The 17,147-nt window shown below is 36.3% G+C and overlaps 1 protein-coding gene across 4 annotated transcripts in view; it reads right to left on the bottom strand.

Moving 5' to 3' along the window:
• Positions 1-10,534: 10,534 nt before the first annotated feature.
• Positions 10,535-17,147, bottom strand: part of SYT14 (synaptotagmin 14) — a 432,582-nt gene continuing 425,969 nt past the window's right edge. For all 4 annotated transcript variants that reach the window (XM_049857726.1, XM_049857727.1, XM_049857729.1 and 1 more), the window contains 2 exons: positions 15,582-15,771; positions 10,535-11,681 (listed from right to left, as the gene is read on the bottom strand). In XM_049857726.1, the coding sequence (XP_049713683.1) occupies positions 11,368-11,681; positions 15,582-15,771 (504 nt within the window). In that variant the 3' untranslated portion in view covers positions 10,535-11,367. The remainder of the gene's footprint in view (positions 11,682-15,581; positions 15,772-17,147) is intronic.

The following is a 17,147-nucleotide window of genomic DNA, read 5'->3' as shown; positions in this document are numbered from 1 at the left end:
CATCATACTGTTATATCCATTATTAGAAAAATAAGTAAGAAAGCTCTGTAGAAACTATACTATTAAGGAAGCTTCTTGCCTCAAAAAATATGAATGAAATAAGGGAAGGAAGGAAGGAAGGGAAGAAGGGAGGGAGAGAGGGAGGGAGGGAGGAGCAAGCAAAATAAGGAAATATTGAATATAAGATTATACTAATTGTAATGAAAATCACATTATTTTGAGAAATAAAACACAATGCAAGAGTACTGAAGCAGTAATGAGCTTCTTAAGTTTTAGAAAAACAGTAGATCCCAATATTTATCAAGACCTTTAAAATCATATAACTGTTCATCCTCAAGACTAATGTTAACTGAAAAGTAATACTCATACTTGCTTATTTCAAAATTCTAGTAAAATTCTAGCCAAAGTGGTTGGCCCCTCTATGACAGCTTTAAAGATTCCTCAAAATTGTTGTCACTATATTATTTTCACCACCAAAATAAGTCATTGCAATAAAATCATGCAGAAACATTATAAATTGTGTAATGCAAGCTGCTGATGGAATTTTTCTCTTGATAAACTTAAAATAATATTTATAATATCAAAATGCTGTTGGAAGTGTCACCATTAATTTCCAGTTGTGCTTCAAATAATTGTTCAAGTATATTGGAGTACTAAGACAACCAATTTATATGCAAAAGCTACCCTGGACTTCTCAGACAACAAAGCTGACATAATTACAGAATACTGCAAATATTCTCAGTATTTATCTGAAAAGACTGCCCCAAACAAACAAATAGCACTGCCCCCTCAAAAAAAACACAAACAACAAAAAACCCTCCTGCGACTCTGTGGTATTTATGTCATTTTTCTATTTTGTGAAATTGCCTGGTTAAATCAACATGTGAAAAAAAAATTAAAACCAGGCTTTTTTTTTTTTTTTTAGATCTTCTTACAAAATTAAACAACAACAACAAAAGAGCCAGAAGGATGGGGGGAGACCAAAGGAGAGACTGTGACACAATGACCTACCATTCTTCATTCCCAAGAAAGTGGCTTCTACCCCATTATGACTGAAATCACATGTAGGCACTGCAGGTACCATCCTCTGTCAGGACTCTGAGACACTGACCCTTTTTACACTTTAGGGTCTTTTCCCCTATCAGGGCTTATGTCTGACTTTCATCAATGTTAATGGGGGTACTGACAGGAATCACCATGAGGATCTACCTTTGAGGGTATAAAAGGTTTGGCAGTTACTGAAAATGACACCATGAGGAGGAAGGTCGCACACTCAGAAGCTGACAAATGAAGTGTTATTAACAGGTTCACAGCCAACTTCCTTCATCCCAATAGGAAAAACAAAAAGAAATAATAAATCACAGACAGAAGAAAAAATTCCTATTTCTGCACTGAATAAAATAGTTTATATTTAATATTGACTGCTTAGATTTATGGATATAAGCATGCTAGCAATATAAACTAATTTCAGAACATTACTTTTGCAGCATACAATGTAGTATTATATTTCATCTGTTGGGTATTCATTTTAAACACAGTGTCAGGTGAGACATCACATGCTGAGGAATAAACTGAAAAGTATTTAGGGCTTTTCAAGTAACCTTGAATACTTAAAAGACAAACTGAAATATCAAATAGTAAAAGTAGGTTTATTGACAATCGTAATCATACAGAAGAGGGGAAAGAAGGGCCCCAAAATAATAAGACAGTTTCAGATACAGACTGTCAAACTGATACTGAAAAAATGTCAAAAATCTCACACAACTATTGCCACAGCAGTGACTTTGTTCTCATAATTATTTATAAATTTTATGTACTAACTGAAATTCTACAATAAAATTATGTCAAACTTTTGCTAGATTAACAGTCAGTTCCCTAATTTGCTCCCACCCATACAACGTGATTTGAAGGTACTTCACACTGTTCAGGATAAGTGTATAACAAAGATAAGTGTATAACAAAACCAGGCACAACTGTAACAATAAACCTTTCATGATTAAAGAGTATTATGCACTGTTTTTTCTACAAAGTCTCCAAGAAAGCCAATCTGTCTGCCCTACCAACCAGTTCATATGATTAAGGTAAAACGTCAGGGTATCACTTGACAGGTATTATTCAGCTTTGATGAACTAATTCTGAGAACTTGTGTAAATGTGTACAGACAGGAGTGCCGAGAAAAGGCAGGGAAGAATAATATTAACCAGACCTCGAGCCATGACCAGATCAAACAGTGATACAGCACCAGCCACGAAACAGCCAAATTCTGTAAGCACATTCGTTCAGATACCCAAATAACTTCATTTTTCAGTGGATTAATTTAGTGATCTCTGGCCTTAGTGGGGTGGGGAGGGGGGGAACCTTTCAAAATGCAAAATATTACACCAGAGAAGGAAGTATGGCTACATTTGAAATGAGTGAAAACAGAAACTCAGGGCTGCCTTATCTACAGCACCTATCTTTAGAGAAGAGGAGGACCTCAGGCTGCGGTATTAACTTGCTATTCTAAATAAAGGACCCCCCTGAAAGAACAAAGCAATCAAGGAAATATAGATTAGAGCAGAGATGACAGAAATACTGTGTTGCTAGTGAAGAATCCAGGACTGAAGTTCATCTGTTGAGTGTGATGACAATGAAGCCATTTAGAATAAGGAGAAAGCAAGAAAGCTTACTACACACAAGATTGCAAAAATGCTACTGCCTGTGGCTGCTGCTATACCTTTGCTCAAAGGTCAGGCTTATTTCATTAAGAATATGACAGGGTTACACTGATCTTGTCAGCCCATACTTAGTTTGTCAGTGTGGACCTGGACGCCATGGTTTTCCCAATAATCTTTCCTACTTTTGACCAGGATTTTCCATTTTGGTGAGGGTGAGGGGAGAGAAAGGGAGAATGAACTGACATAATGTACCTTTGCTTTGCTAGCTCATTTCAGAAATTTTGGAAGCTATAAAGGAGGCAATATGACTCTAGCAAGACCGAGTTGTTTACCAACAATTTTTCCATCTCTGTACTATGAAAAGCATTACAGGCTTTCTTTGTGTGTGTGGAGAAATGACAATTGTTAAACCAAGTACTGAGCATCCAGGATTGTGCCAAACACTGAAGGGAATACAAAGAAGTACATGCCACAGGTTCTTCCATTAATGTGATTTTATGTGCAACCGCTTCAAAAACAAAAACAAACCCACTGCTGTTAAGTTGATTACAACCCATAGCGACCTTATAGGAAAGAACAGACCTGCCCCATAGGGTTTTCAAGGAGCACCTGGTAGATTCAAACTGCTCAGCTTTTGGTTGGTAGCCGAACTCTTAACCACCATACCACTAGGGTTTCCAATGTTTCTTCAATGAGCATGTGGAAATACATTCAATTTTCGAAAGCCTTCTAAGATAGGAAGGAATTCTGATTCCAAATTTGGAGGATTTGTTGGGGTTTGATAATATGTTCTTGGGCTTTCTATTATTTTAGAATTGGCTTCCCTCAATCTTTTCCTCCAAATAAAGCTACTATTAAGGTGCTTTGTCTTGTTTGATCTTCATTGCCGCTCAGTGAAGAGGCAATTATCATCCCCATTTTATAAATGAGAAGGTGGCCTGAGAGAGATTATTTGGCTATTGAGCGGCACAATTTTAAAGCAGAGCTGTGATTCAAACCCTGCCATTTGGTATCATACTTCATTGTGGTCTTTTCCTGACAAGAAGCAGCTTAGTTATAAAAGTAACATCTAGATGACAAAACTATAGGAACTATAACAATACATCTTGACTTGAATATAAGAGATGAATTAAGAAAATAAAAGAGATTACCCAAATACCTTTAAATTTGGTGAGGTGTGCTTTCCCCCTCACCCCCCCAAAATTATGATAATCTATATGCTTACAAAAGAATTTCAAACCAAGGTTTTTAACTCTTCATTTGGTATGATTCATCTGAACTCATAAACAGTAGGGGGCAGAAACCTCACTAAATGATTCAAATAGAAAGCAATGTTGAAAGCATCAATGAAAATAAAAGTTCTTTTTTAAAAAAAGGCCTAAATCACAACCATACTATGAGCAGTGTTTTCATACTATGAGTAGTGTTCATTTTCACACTATGAGTAGTGTTGGCTGACGAGAATAAGTGACGGGGGAGGAATAGGGGTGTCTGCCATTACTTCGTTTTTAAAAAATGTATTAAAAATCTCCTACCTAAAAGGTAACTTTTTTCCCTTCATGGTAAAAAAAAAAAAAAAAAAAAAAAAGATGTACTGTAGTTTATTGGAGCCCTGGTGGTGTAGTGGTTAAGAACTTCACTGCTAACCAAAAGGCCAGCAGTTCCAGTCCACCAGCTGCACCCTGGAAACCCTATGGGGGAGTTCTACTCTGTCCTATAGGCTTGCTATGAGTCCTAATCAACCTGATGGCAAGCGGCTTGGTAGTTTATTGTTAAAGCACTTTTAGAGTGATCCTTTTTCTCTTTCTTCAACATGGAAGATGTGACTCTGCTACGGGACTTGTCTTTTAGATAAATATCTTCTCAGACACTATTTGCTTGTATACCTATCATCGTAAAGACAAGCTGGAAGGAAATATTTGACAACAATCCAGAGAAACTTTCAGGAATCATAAAATCAACATCATATGGTTATTACATCAAAGAACACTTTGAAAAAGAGTTATGTTGAATACGAACATACAGGAGCTTGTAATTAAATATCTTTTTCTTTTTTCATTAAAAAACTTTTTAAGGAAGCACAAGAATAAGACCAAGGACACTAACTCTAGGCTTAATCTCTTTCTTCTTATCAGAGCAGCATGTAAATGTTTGCTCACAGGGGTGGTGGCTGGGCTTGAGGAGCTGTGGCTGGGAATCAAACCTGGGTCTCTAGACTCTCTTATTTATCACTATAACTCACTGTAACACTCAAAGATACAACTTATGGACACTAGAACACTGCTATAGGTAACTCTATACAATGAGCCCAATATTCTCTACCAACATATCTCAGACAGCATTTTCTGGGGAAATTAAAGAGATTCTTGAGCTCCACCCCAGACAAAAGGAAATAGAATCTCTGGAGGTGGATCTGTGGAATACAAATTAAGTTCTCAAGATAATTCTTTCAGCACACAAAAATTTGGGAACCACTGTTTTATATTTTGCCCTTAGAAAGAATATGTGTTCTGGAGTTTTATGGGCGTCTAACCTGTTTTTTTCTTTAAGACCCAGTTCAGCTTGTCTCTTCCAGGCGGATTTTTCTGAGCTCTGTGTTGTATTCCTGTCCTAAATTCCCTGAGTGATCTGTGCAGGCCTTTATCCTGACACTTAGTTATTCTAGACTGAATGACATCATTCTGTGGCTATCCTCCCACCTTAGAACATAAACTCCACGAGGGCAAAGACATCTATCAAATTTATTATCTCTGCATCTCTAGTGGAAATCCTGGTGGTGTAGTGGTTAAGAGCTACGGCTGCTAACCAAAAGGTCAGCAGTTCGAATCCACCAGGTGCTCCTTGGAAACCCTATGGCGCAGTTCTACTCTGGGATAGGGTCGCTATGAGTCGGAATCAACTCGACGGCAGTGGGTCTGGTTTTTTTTTGGTTTGGGATCTCTAGTATTTAGAGCAACACAACGCACATAGTAGGTACTCTTAAATATTTATTAAACAAAGGAATGAATAAATCCACGCATAACACAGGATTCATAGAAATTAAGACTCGTACAAAAATATTATTGATTTCTTCCACAGAGAATTTGGTTCAATATTTATTGTGTGCCTACTATGAACAAAAGGGCGCATAAAGATAAGACAAGGAATTTACTACTACCTAGGGGGAAATATCCTAGGTAGTAGTAAATTCCTTGTCTTATCTTTATGCGCCCTTTTGTTCATAAAAAAAAAAAAAAATTTTTTTTATGTTGGGGGAAATATCATAGTTGCCCTATAGGACAGAGTAGACAGGGTTTCCAAGGCTGTAATCTTTATGGAAGCAGATTGCCACATCTTTCTCTCAGAGGGGCTGGTGGATTCTAACAATGACCTTCGGTTAGCAGCCAAGCATTTTAACCACAGTGCCACCAGGGCTCCTCTATAAGGTCAGTATGAGTCAGAATTGACTTGATAACAGCAGGTAGGACAGTTGTCATGGAGTCCATTCTGACTCCTAGCAACCCTATAGGACAGAGAACTGCTTCATAGGGCTTCCAAAGAGTGGCTGGTGGATTTGAACTGCCAGCCTTTTGGTTAGCAGCTGTAGCTCTTAACTACTGGTCCACTGCAGGGCCAGGGGAAATAGAGAACTATGTAATCAAACTAGCTGTAATTCCAGTCCAATCTTACAATGGGTATAGGAGAAACATAAATAAATAGCAAAGGGAGCACAGAGGAAAACGAGAGTCTTCCCTTGCCACTGACAGGGGTAAGCTATGGGCTAACAGGCACCAGCTATCCAATTCACAGGGTAGAAAGGTGATCATGTACAATTAAAATATCCTGGACTCAGAAAAGCGGTCAAGGAACAGAACAAATTGATTAATATACTTTCAGAATATAAATTAATTGAATAAATTAATCCCCAACCTTTGAAAATCAAAGTCATCTACAAAGTATGACACAAAAGTACATTTGTGCCCCAAAGGGAATCTCTGATCTTTCTTCTCTTTTATTGCTCATTCCCAGAGCTCTGTTTTGTTGTCTTCTTCTTTTTCTAGCTCTGCCATGCAATGTTGTTTATGGTGGGGAGGATCATTAATGACTACACTGTTGCTCTAAGTGTTTTTCTTGCAGTTTGTAAAGCTGGACACAACTGCACTAGCAGAGTGGGCAGGGGCGTGGGTATTAAGGCAGTCTCCACCGTGTTCTAACCCTAGCCCCACGACTTACTTTCTGGACAACCTCGGGCAAGACAGGTTAGCCTCTCCATGCTGCAGTTTCTTCATCTGCAAAATGTTGATGATATTATACCAACTACAGGGTGTTGTGAGAATTAAATAAAACAGTGCATTAATGTGCCAGATCTCAGTAAATGATGGCTGCTACCATTATGATAAACTTTGGTGGGCACAGGTAATGTTTTAAACACCCTTAAATGACTTTGTGCTCAATATTAAGTTCACTTGATGATGACAACACTGATGCCTACCTTTAGTGTAGGCCATGGATGAACTGGGGATGGTGAATGGAAAGGAAAAAAACCCAAAAAACACTTGTGAACACGTAATACCAAAACTGTTGCCGTGGAGTCGATTCCGACTCATAGCAACCCCATAGGACAGAGTAGAACTGCCCCCACAGAGTTTGCAAGAAGCACGTGGTAGATTCCAACTCCTGACCTTTTGGTTAGCAGCCATAGCTCTTAACCACTATGCCATCAGTTACTATGCCAACTTGTGAATAGTAACTATCAATGTGCGAATTCTCTATGAAATGACTATCTAGTTTACCTAGGCAAATGACAATTTTATGCAAATAAATTTTTCCTTTCTATTTGTATCTAGATATGAATCTTGAAAAAAAAATGGTTGGTGCCTACTCTTCTCACTATCTCCCACTAAGCATACACCTTCAATGTACAGCCTCTGTCTCCTCTCGCTTGAAAGGCCACGCTGTCCGTCGGCCACCATTTGCATCCTGAAGAACACACTCACTTGTACACTCCTTTCTGTCTTAGTGCTAGCTCCCTTTGCGATCATTGATTCTGCTGCTGATTCACTTCATAAGAAAAATGAAAATGATGGTAATAAAAAAATCCATTTAGTTTGTAGCCCTTGGCATCTGCACTAGGCTAGAAGAAATTGCCTATAAAGCCCTACATTTAAACATGTATATATTAACCAGGGGGGCAGGTTGGGGTTTAGTGGTAGAATTCTTGCCTCCCGCGCAGGAGATTGGGCTTCGATTTCCAGCCAGTGCACTGCATGGGCAGCCACCACTCATCTGTCAGCTTATGTGTTGCTATGATGCTGTACAGGGTTCATGGAAGCTTCCAGACCAAGACAGACTAGGAAGAAAGATCTTGTTATCAATTTTCCAAAAATCAGCCAATGAAAATCCTACAGATCGCGACAGATCCTGCTGTGCGTGGACTTGCCATGAGTCTGGGCTGACCGGATGGCAGCTAACAACATATTAATTGGGGTAGTTCAGATACTTTCTCACGGGTTTTTCCTTTTTTAAATTGTGATCCAATTTATTATTTTTGTCATTAAATACAACATTATTGAGGATTCAGTGAATGCCTAGTAAGATAATATGCAAATTTCACATAAAATGTAGACAGTGCTGAAGACACAAAGTTATGTAAAAAAGCTTCTAGAAGGTAAGAGGAATATTATACTGAACAAATTCTTTACTGATTTGAAATACTGTTTCCTGGACAGTAATAAACTACATTTCGCAGCTCATCTGGGAGACAAAGCCTGTAATTCCAGGCTCAGGAGCTCACATAAATCCTAGTCACTTGCCATGTTTGGACTATCTTATTTTATTATAAAACTTAGAGGATTTTCACAGAACAATAAGAAAGTGGGTTGTCTTTCTCAAGTTTCTGAGCCAACACCTGCTGCCCACCAGTGGGCCCCTATTTGCTATAATTACTGAAATACAGGATTTTGCCTCTAAGCTTTCATGCAAATTCAAGCACACAAAAGCAGTAGTACCGTCTTGTACATTAGATTCAGTAGAGTGACGTGAGTCTCTTGAGCCCTATTTAATCCTTTTCTAAAAGAACATTTTTTGGGAGTAATTACTCTAAGTTGTGTCAATCCACAGGATAAAAAGAAGTGTATTTTGCTGTGTGTGAAGGAGATGGCAGCAGATAGCACCCCAAACCAAATACAATTCCTAAGTATAAAAAAAGTATACAGAGGAGAAAATGATCCGTAAACTGAAAAGCCAGGGCATCTTCACTTAAAAAAAAAAGTCTTTAAAAAATATGTTGTGTGTATACATGTGTGTGTGCATCTCACTGTACACACACACGTACATACACAAAGACAGATAATTCATAATCACTGAGGACTTGGCCGCTGGGGTGGAGGTAGGGTCTTTCTTCGTTTTTCTTTAATTGTTGATTAATTTTTAAGCCTAATTGGATTGGATTCTTATTCCAGATAAAACCCTAAGGATACAGCAAAGCACACACACAGTTCTGGGCATAACTGGAAGAAAAGTAGTTTAACAAATGACATCAGTTGCGTCTTCTTCTCACTAAAGCTGAAAGCACCACACTCATCTTATTAACATGTTTGATTAGGCTTTGTTACAGCTACAAATAAGACTGATAATTCTTTTTAAGAGGATCCCAGTTGTTAGCAATGTAGTCAGTGGTCTCAAAGCCAGAAAAGGTACTTGTAGCGTAAAACACCTAAATCCAATTTCTCACTAAATTCTGTATCTCTTCCTTCAATCTTTTTCCATGTTGTTGCTAAAAATGCTTAAATAAGGCATTACGCCTTTTGATTCATATTTTAACTCTATTAACTAACTCATGTATAAAAAACTCTGGAAAAAGCTCATTGGTGTAACAATAAAAGAATAGATTTTCCCCTTTAATGTAACTCCTTAACCAACATTCTTAAACTTCACGTCACCCAACATAGCACTTGTATTTTTTCTTATAATTTATGGGTATGAATGTGTAGAGCTGCCGTTTTTAAACTAAAAAACATTAGGAGCTCACTGTCTTTTTGGATTTCTCTTTAAGGCCTTTTAGTACAGCCGAGCTAAAGTGATAGTATCTATGCATGGTTTTGTTACTATGATAATAACAAGTTTCAGCTTAGAATAATATACAGGACTTAGCTGGGACTAGGAAAAAAGATAGGCTGCTTTTTCGTAATTGGTAAATAGAACATTTTAGTCTAGTTTAACTAGAAAGGAGAAAGAGAAAAAAGAAAATATTTTTCATATATATAAAAGATAGACTAATAAAGTATATGCATAAAATTATATATCGGGTAAGAAGCAAAATTAAAAAGAAAGTAGGTTATAATATTTCTGGTTCATCAGAGTTCCTAAATACAAAGCGACAAATGAAAGTACCATTAAAAAAAATCAGTACATTATACAGCTTCTACATAATCCTGAGGAAACAAAAACACTGGGACACTGTTATAATCTTTACATTTATAAAAATTGAAGGCCTGATTTTGCAAATACAACTTTCAAGCTGTATGAGCAAATTCAACTTACATGAAAGGCACAGGATGACATCACGTTGAAGAACGTACCTGTAAATTTCATAAAATCTAGTCACAAGTCACTAGAAGCTTCAGAAGGATTTTCAGAACTGTTTTTATCATAATGTTCTGACTCAAACTGAGAACTGGGTAGTCTTGATATTACAAATATAAATTGTTTGAAGTAAGAGTGAGTAAGATTTAGAGAGAGAACAATTTATTTTGAATGCTATCTGCATTATGTCGTGCTGGTTACTAAAAATACTCAGAGCAGATAATTAAAATTTTCTTTAAATTGTTTTCAATTTTCAGCAGCTCAGCTACTGTATCTTTCAGTTTGTAAAAAACGTTATTTTTACATTACCACAATTTTAAAGAGTCAATCATTCAAAGAAATTGTAAAGTCCTGCTCTGTTAGCTTCCTACATTGGAATACAAGAATACAGGAAGTGCTTTCAACAGAAAGTTACATAGTCCTACAGTACAACCTGTCTAACAGACTTGCAAGGGACCAGTACAGTGACCTGGTCTCTTTGGATCAAGCAAAAGCGGAAGCAAATAAAGAAATGGACTTTTTTGATAACATGTAAAAAATTTCCTTTGTGAAAATGAAGACTTGCTTGCACTTAGATTTAGTGCCACTGTGAAAGACAATGAAACTGAGAGCACAGAGGGGAGACATCTGAAATAAAACAACGTTCAACATGTTTGAAACTCTTAGATGTGACATCTGATGATAAAATTGGAGAACTGCTTTTTCATATTAAAGAAGATTATAAACATCAGGGACTGGCCGGTCAGAACATGTTCTATGGAGGGTGTAGAGTGGTACTAAAATAGTGTTTTACAACTAAAATTATGATTTTTTTTCACTTAAAATTTTGATTTTTAATAAAATTACCAGACCTTCCAATAAAGTGAAATAAACCTCAAACCATGTTATTAAATCTCTGAAGGACTGTTAACTGAACAATGATGATATAAGTTTCTCATTTTTCCCAAACAGGCTCTGACAGAGACATATCTTTTCTTCATGTATGTAAGCATTAGATGTTCTTTCCACAAAATTTAAAGCATTTTGGTAGAATGTTGAAGATGATTCTTCAAAGAGCAGATCTTTGAATGGTAGCTAAATAAAAACAGTGGTGTTGTGATCAGAAACAATGCTGCCTTGGATTGCGATTGCTCCTTTATCCTATTCATCACGACTCCAGTAATGCATGCCATCTACAGATTTGCTGTCCTTTGGACTCTTTCATTTCAGTCCAGTGACTGAGTTCCTCTTCTCCAGAACTGTTCAGACCTAATGCAATCCAGCCTACCATCTCTTTTCTTTTCATGCTGCGTTTGTTGTACACAGATAGTATGAGTGTCACATCAGAAAGTTGAAATAGGGCCACTTGGAAAACAAAGGTTTCCTTGTATACCGGATTGGGCTGCCCTCTGCGGATGGATGTCTTGCATTTGGACATCTCTTGGCCCATGGAATTCAGTAGAGTTAACTTAACATATGTATCTACAGAAAAAAACAACAATATACCACAAACGTCATTTGAAACAAGCTCAAAACAACTCTCTTGCAACATTTCCTAAGAAGATTAAGTATTTACACTTGATAAGGATATGGTGTATACCATGCTTAATGGAAATTCAACCAATTCCATTTTGATGTAGTTGCTTAAAAAAAGGTGACCAGTACAGAGAATGCTAAGTAGCCAGATAATATTTTGGGGATAATAATACCTTAACCTCACTATTTCTACATCATAGTTAGAATTTAAAGGTATACCTCATAATCCTTCCTCCGCCCTCCACCCCCATCCTTGACCTCCCACTCCCACTCCCACCCCTGCCCATTCCCGTTTAGCTTCACTAAGCGGACATCAGAGCATTAATAAACACTTAGCAAGCTTAATTAGCCACAACACTGGAAAGCATTCCACTGTGTTTTCAGAGAATAAGAATAAACAAACAAACAGAAATGATGGCAAATGGTGAGGAGGAACAGAGGACGACAAGGATGCAGTGACGTAAAACAGCTCAGGATGAGATGTTAAAACATCTCTGCATGGATGTGGTTTTTAAGTACATTTTTAAAACAATTAAAGGGCCCAAATGAAGCCAAATACATTAAGGGCTCAAAGTTTAGCAAACCAAGTAAAACTTTCTCCTGGTTTCATGTAAGAGTACATTTACTGTGTTTTTTGGCAAATTAAAATAAATAGTATAGGGTTTCTTTTTGGCACAATTTAAAGTGAAGTTTTAAATATGACATCTTGAGTATTTTCATGAAGTATTAAAAAAAACTGATGTGATGTTTAGTGTACAAAGTGAAATGTAAAAGCTCATTGTCTCATTTTTTTGGAGATAAATCCTCTTTAAGATTACATTTGCAAGTTTTGTAGACTCACGCAAATGATATTCAGCACTTTGATCCATCATATGTACTTCATTGCAAGATTTCAATTAATTTTAAAGAAAATTGCAATATTTCTCAAGAAATAGCTCCTTTATTTCTGTTGTATAAATCAAAATATAATGAATGAAAAAATAAAAACTTTTATTTTAAAAAGTTTTGCTTGTTTTATAGATATTCTGAATACCATCATCCATAATCAGAGATAAATTCTCAGTTAGTTTTATTTAAAGTACCACAGATAATAAATATGCAGTTTTTAGGAAACCAACATGGTGGACAGCTTCGCTGCTGGCAAGTTTTAGGGTATCTTGTTTTTGCATGAAAAGACAACATCCAATTAGCCTCTACAGGAACTCACCTCGGATTATATAAACCTGTCCACCTATCAAGTGTTTTAGACAACAGAACAGTCCATCTGACAACAGGGGGTGGAAAGCAGTAAAAGAAATAATGACCAGATGTCAATCGTTGGGTGAGAGAGGGTCAAAGGTTAGAATTAAAGAGGAAACGCTGCTCACTGGAGTGGAAGAACACAAAACTTTAGCATTTCAATTCAGGTAGAGGGTTGAACAAAAGGATTGTTGAGTAAATTTCATGGAATGAGAATTTTTAAGGTCATTGTGTAATCTTAAACAAAAATTACTTTTTAAAAGGGGACTTCTTTATAATGATATCCTCTTGGTCTAAAGCACATTGAACATGAATCAGGCAAATTATCAGGCTATAAAAGACTGAATAAAAATCATTATAGGATCGTTCTTCTAAATTTTAATTTTATCCATATAATATTTAATATTTTAAATACTTTTGTTATTCACAATGTAATATAAAATTAAGTTATACAAAATAAAATATAACTATCAAAATTTTTGCTCTTAAATGTTGCTATTGTTTCTTTGGATAAAATTGGATTATTCAGTATATAACACAGTTCAAAAACTTACAATCTAGGTATATACAAAGGGTCACAATCTTAATATACACAGTTTAGAACAAATTGATAAGCTCGTCTTATATGTTACTCTATAAAGACTCCACATTCATACAATCATTTTTAAAGCTGACTTACATATATTCACTAGTTACCTTCCAGACAACACCATTAACCATTTGATACTGAAGATCTCATCCCAAAATAATGGTGATTGTGATAACCTACTCTTTAACCTGAAAGATCCATTCCATGTTGTATGTGTTAAACCTTCTAATGTCTTTATCACAGCTTAGTGAATTCTTGGGTATTTGGGATAATATTATCTATTCCTGTGACAAGTCATTCTTCCTTTACTGGCTTATTATCTGCCACTCCCCCTTCCCATTTTAGTTCTGATTAGCATTTCTCTGTTTCCATCAGAGTGGCTACAGTAGGGGCAAAGGGGCAAACATACCATTTCTTATCTATGTTTTAGCATATTCAGTTAAATATTTAGTCATTTAAAAAAAATTAAACTGTAGCTAAAGCAAGAGTGGCAAACTGCTAGAGCCTGTGGCTAAATGTGACCCCAAATAATGTTTTATCTGGTACAGTGTACAAATTTTTTTTACTCTGAATGTCTTCAGGCAGTCTACACTCTTGAGTTTGTCAGATGCCTCACAGCACTACTTATTTTTCATCTGCAAATTTTGCTCATTTAAGTTGCCTCCCAGGCCAATTGAGCTTGCATTCTAAGTGTGTGTAAATGAAGAGAATCAAGTCACTGTCAAATCTGTTTATTACAGTAACTGCTTCTTTTTCTTCCTCTGAATTTTTCCTTCTGAAATGAGAAGGGGGACAGTAAGAATTCATTCTTGTTTTATGTACCTTTATCTGATTTGAGTCACATGATAATCCTGGAGAGACATGGCCTTACTTTTACACATAAAAAACAGACTTAGGTCACTTGTCCAAGGGTAGAACTATGAATATAGTTTTAGCCTTCTGACTTGTAATTCAGGTACAGACACATTCCATGAGGTATGTAAGAGTAAGGCTTCTGATATTACTTGGGGCAAACCAAATACATTTTTTGACTTTTCATCTTTATTGAATAAAGGACAATTTACACCTAGAAGTTTTAGGATGCTTGGATGTAAGTAGGGTAATTTTATTTCAAGAGTGGAAAAAGTTTCCCCTCTTTCAGTAATTATTTGATACCTGGACTAAAAGACTGCTTTACCCAAGTCTGTGAGAAATCTTTAAGCAAACTTAAAGGACATTATTATTCAAGATTTTCTTTAAAATTTTTAGTTTAGGAAATTAGCAGCTTTGATTTTAGAGAAGTATAAAGAAGTGGCTACTTTCCCATTTTCTCTCTCACAGGTATCAAAAGTTTTGGAAGTACACTGGGTCACAGTTTCCTTATATGTCCATAATCCACTCCTCATTCCCCCTGAGCTGAGAGAAACATAAGGAGAGTGACACACAGGGTGGGGCCTATCATCCAGCTTTCCCTTCCTAGCATCCAGGGGAAGCAGCACATGTTCCTTGCTCCATCCTGGCAAAGGCAAAGGATACTCCATTTAGAAGTCTCTGCTGGTAGTGCTGGTTTATAGTTTTAAAGTAGGAAAAATGTGAAGAAACAGTTTCTTCTTAAAAATTGTTAAAGAAGGAAAATATAGAAGTAAACACATTAGATCACAGCACTGCAGGCAGACAGGAAACAGCAACAATCTTCAGTCAACAAGAGTCAGCCACATTCCTGTTAACATTTGAGGAATATTATTCACTTTTTAAAAACACTAACTTTTTCTAACATTCGAATGTAATGGCTAGATGGGGGCAACTTATTCTGCAGTCACCATGAAAAATTAAAAGTTCTGTCACCTTACAATTAAGATTTTGAATTCCAAGTTTTTCTACTTTCCAAATGACTGGAAATAGAAAACATGAAATGGATTAGCTGATTATTACACCATTTCATTTTGCCTGATTCAGACTAAATGACAGAACTGAGGCCCATAACTCTCAGAGCCCCACAAGGCAGAAAACAACAGAATTAAAAATTTGTTTTCACTCACTGGGTGGTCTGTTTGCTGCCAAGTTTTTGAAGTGGCTGCCTTTTATCACTTCTGTCGAAAGTCTTCCAGTCGTGGCATTATAAAGCAAGCCAATGAGAATTTCTGGAACTGAGCCGTGTTCAAGAGACTGACATGAGGAGGTACTTTCACTACAGGACATTTCTGACATGCTCATCTGGGAGCCACAGCCCTGTAAGCAAAAACAAAATTTTATAGTATCTTGCAAGAGAGGTATATTAAGAGATGCGTGGTTTATTGGCATTAGATAGGTAAATCACAATAAAGAGAGTTGCAAGCCAAATTCCCCAAACACCAGATTAGAAATATTTCCCTTAGTGTATTTTAATCCCTGGATCTCTATTCATTATACAGCAGTCACAGAAATAATAGAAGATGGAAGGTTTCATAAATCTCTGCATACTTATAGTCACATAAGAGAGGATAAACTCAAAGCTGTTAATAAACTGTTTACTTTCTGAATTCGAAAGCTTATTATTTAAAGAATGACCTTAAAACACTGATATAGATTTAAACTCAATTACTTTAAATGTAAATGTCCTAACCTTGCCTTAAAGAAAAAGACTGCTACACGTGATTAAACAATATAAAGGTATCTGCTATTTAAATGCCAACATGTAAAACACAGAGATACAGAAAAGTTGAAAAAAAAGGGTTGGAAAGATATATGCCATGCAAAAAACGGGACGGGGAGGAGGGAGGAAGGAGGACATTACTGCATATTCTATAGACATTGAAAAGATAAAGGGGTAGCACGAACAACTTTCTTCCAAAAAAATTTTGAAAACTTGGAAGAAAAAAACATATTCCTACAAAAGTAAAAGTAGCCAAAACAAGCATAAGTAGAAAGAGAAAATATGAAGTTTTATAATAACTACTGCAGAAACTGAATTTGTAATTAAAAACATTTCCAAAACAAAACAAAACAAAAATAAAATACTTCAGTCCAGTTGACTTCAGTAAATTCTAATAAATAATGTTAATCTACACAAACTCTTCCAGATAGTGGAAAAATAGGAAACACTCCTCACCTTCCTCTAAGAATCTAGCAAAACCCAACAAGGACATTACAAAAAAGAAAAATTACAGAATGCTGTTGGTCATAAACTAGACTCAAAAATCCTAGCCCGAAATGAACTATTAGCAAACCAAATCCAGCAGTACATAAAAAGTGTATTATATCACAACTGTCAGTTGCCGTCAAGTCAATTCCAACTCATGGTGACCCCATATGTGTCAGAGTAGAATAGAACTGTGCTCCATAGGGGTTTCAATGGCTAATTTTTCAGAAGCAGATTGCCAGGCCTTTCTTCTGAGGTGTCTCTCGATGGACTTGAACTTCCAACCTTTTTGTAGCCATGTGCGTTAACTATTAAATTGGGGTAATTATAGAAATGCAAAGCTCATTTAAGATTTCAAAAATCAATCAATATATTCACCACATTAACTGGAAAAAAGGAGAACAAAACATGATTATCTCAGTAAAAGCAGATAAAATTCAACATTCACTCATGAAAACAGGAATAGAAAAGAATGTCCTTAGTATAA

This window comes from Elephas maximus, chromosome 18 (genome assembly GCF_024166365.1).
Source record: "Elephas maximus indicus isolate mEleMax1 chromosome 18, mEleMax1 primary haplotype, whole genome shotgun sequence".
NCBI lineage: Eukaryota > Metazoa > Chordata > Mammalia > Proboscidea > Elephantidae > Elephas > Elephas maximus.
The sequence above is the reverse complement of the archived record's forward strand: the minus strand, read 5'-3'. Positions and strand labels throughout refer to the sequence as shown.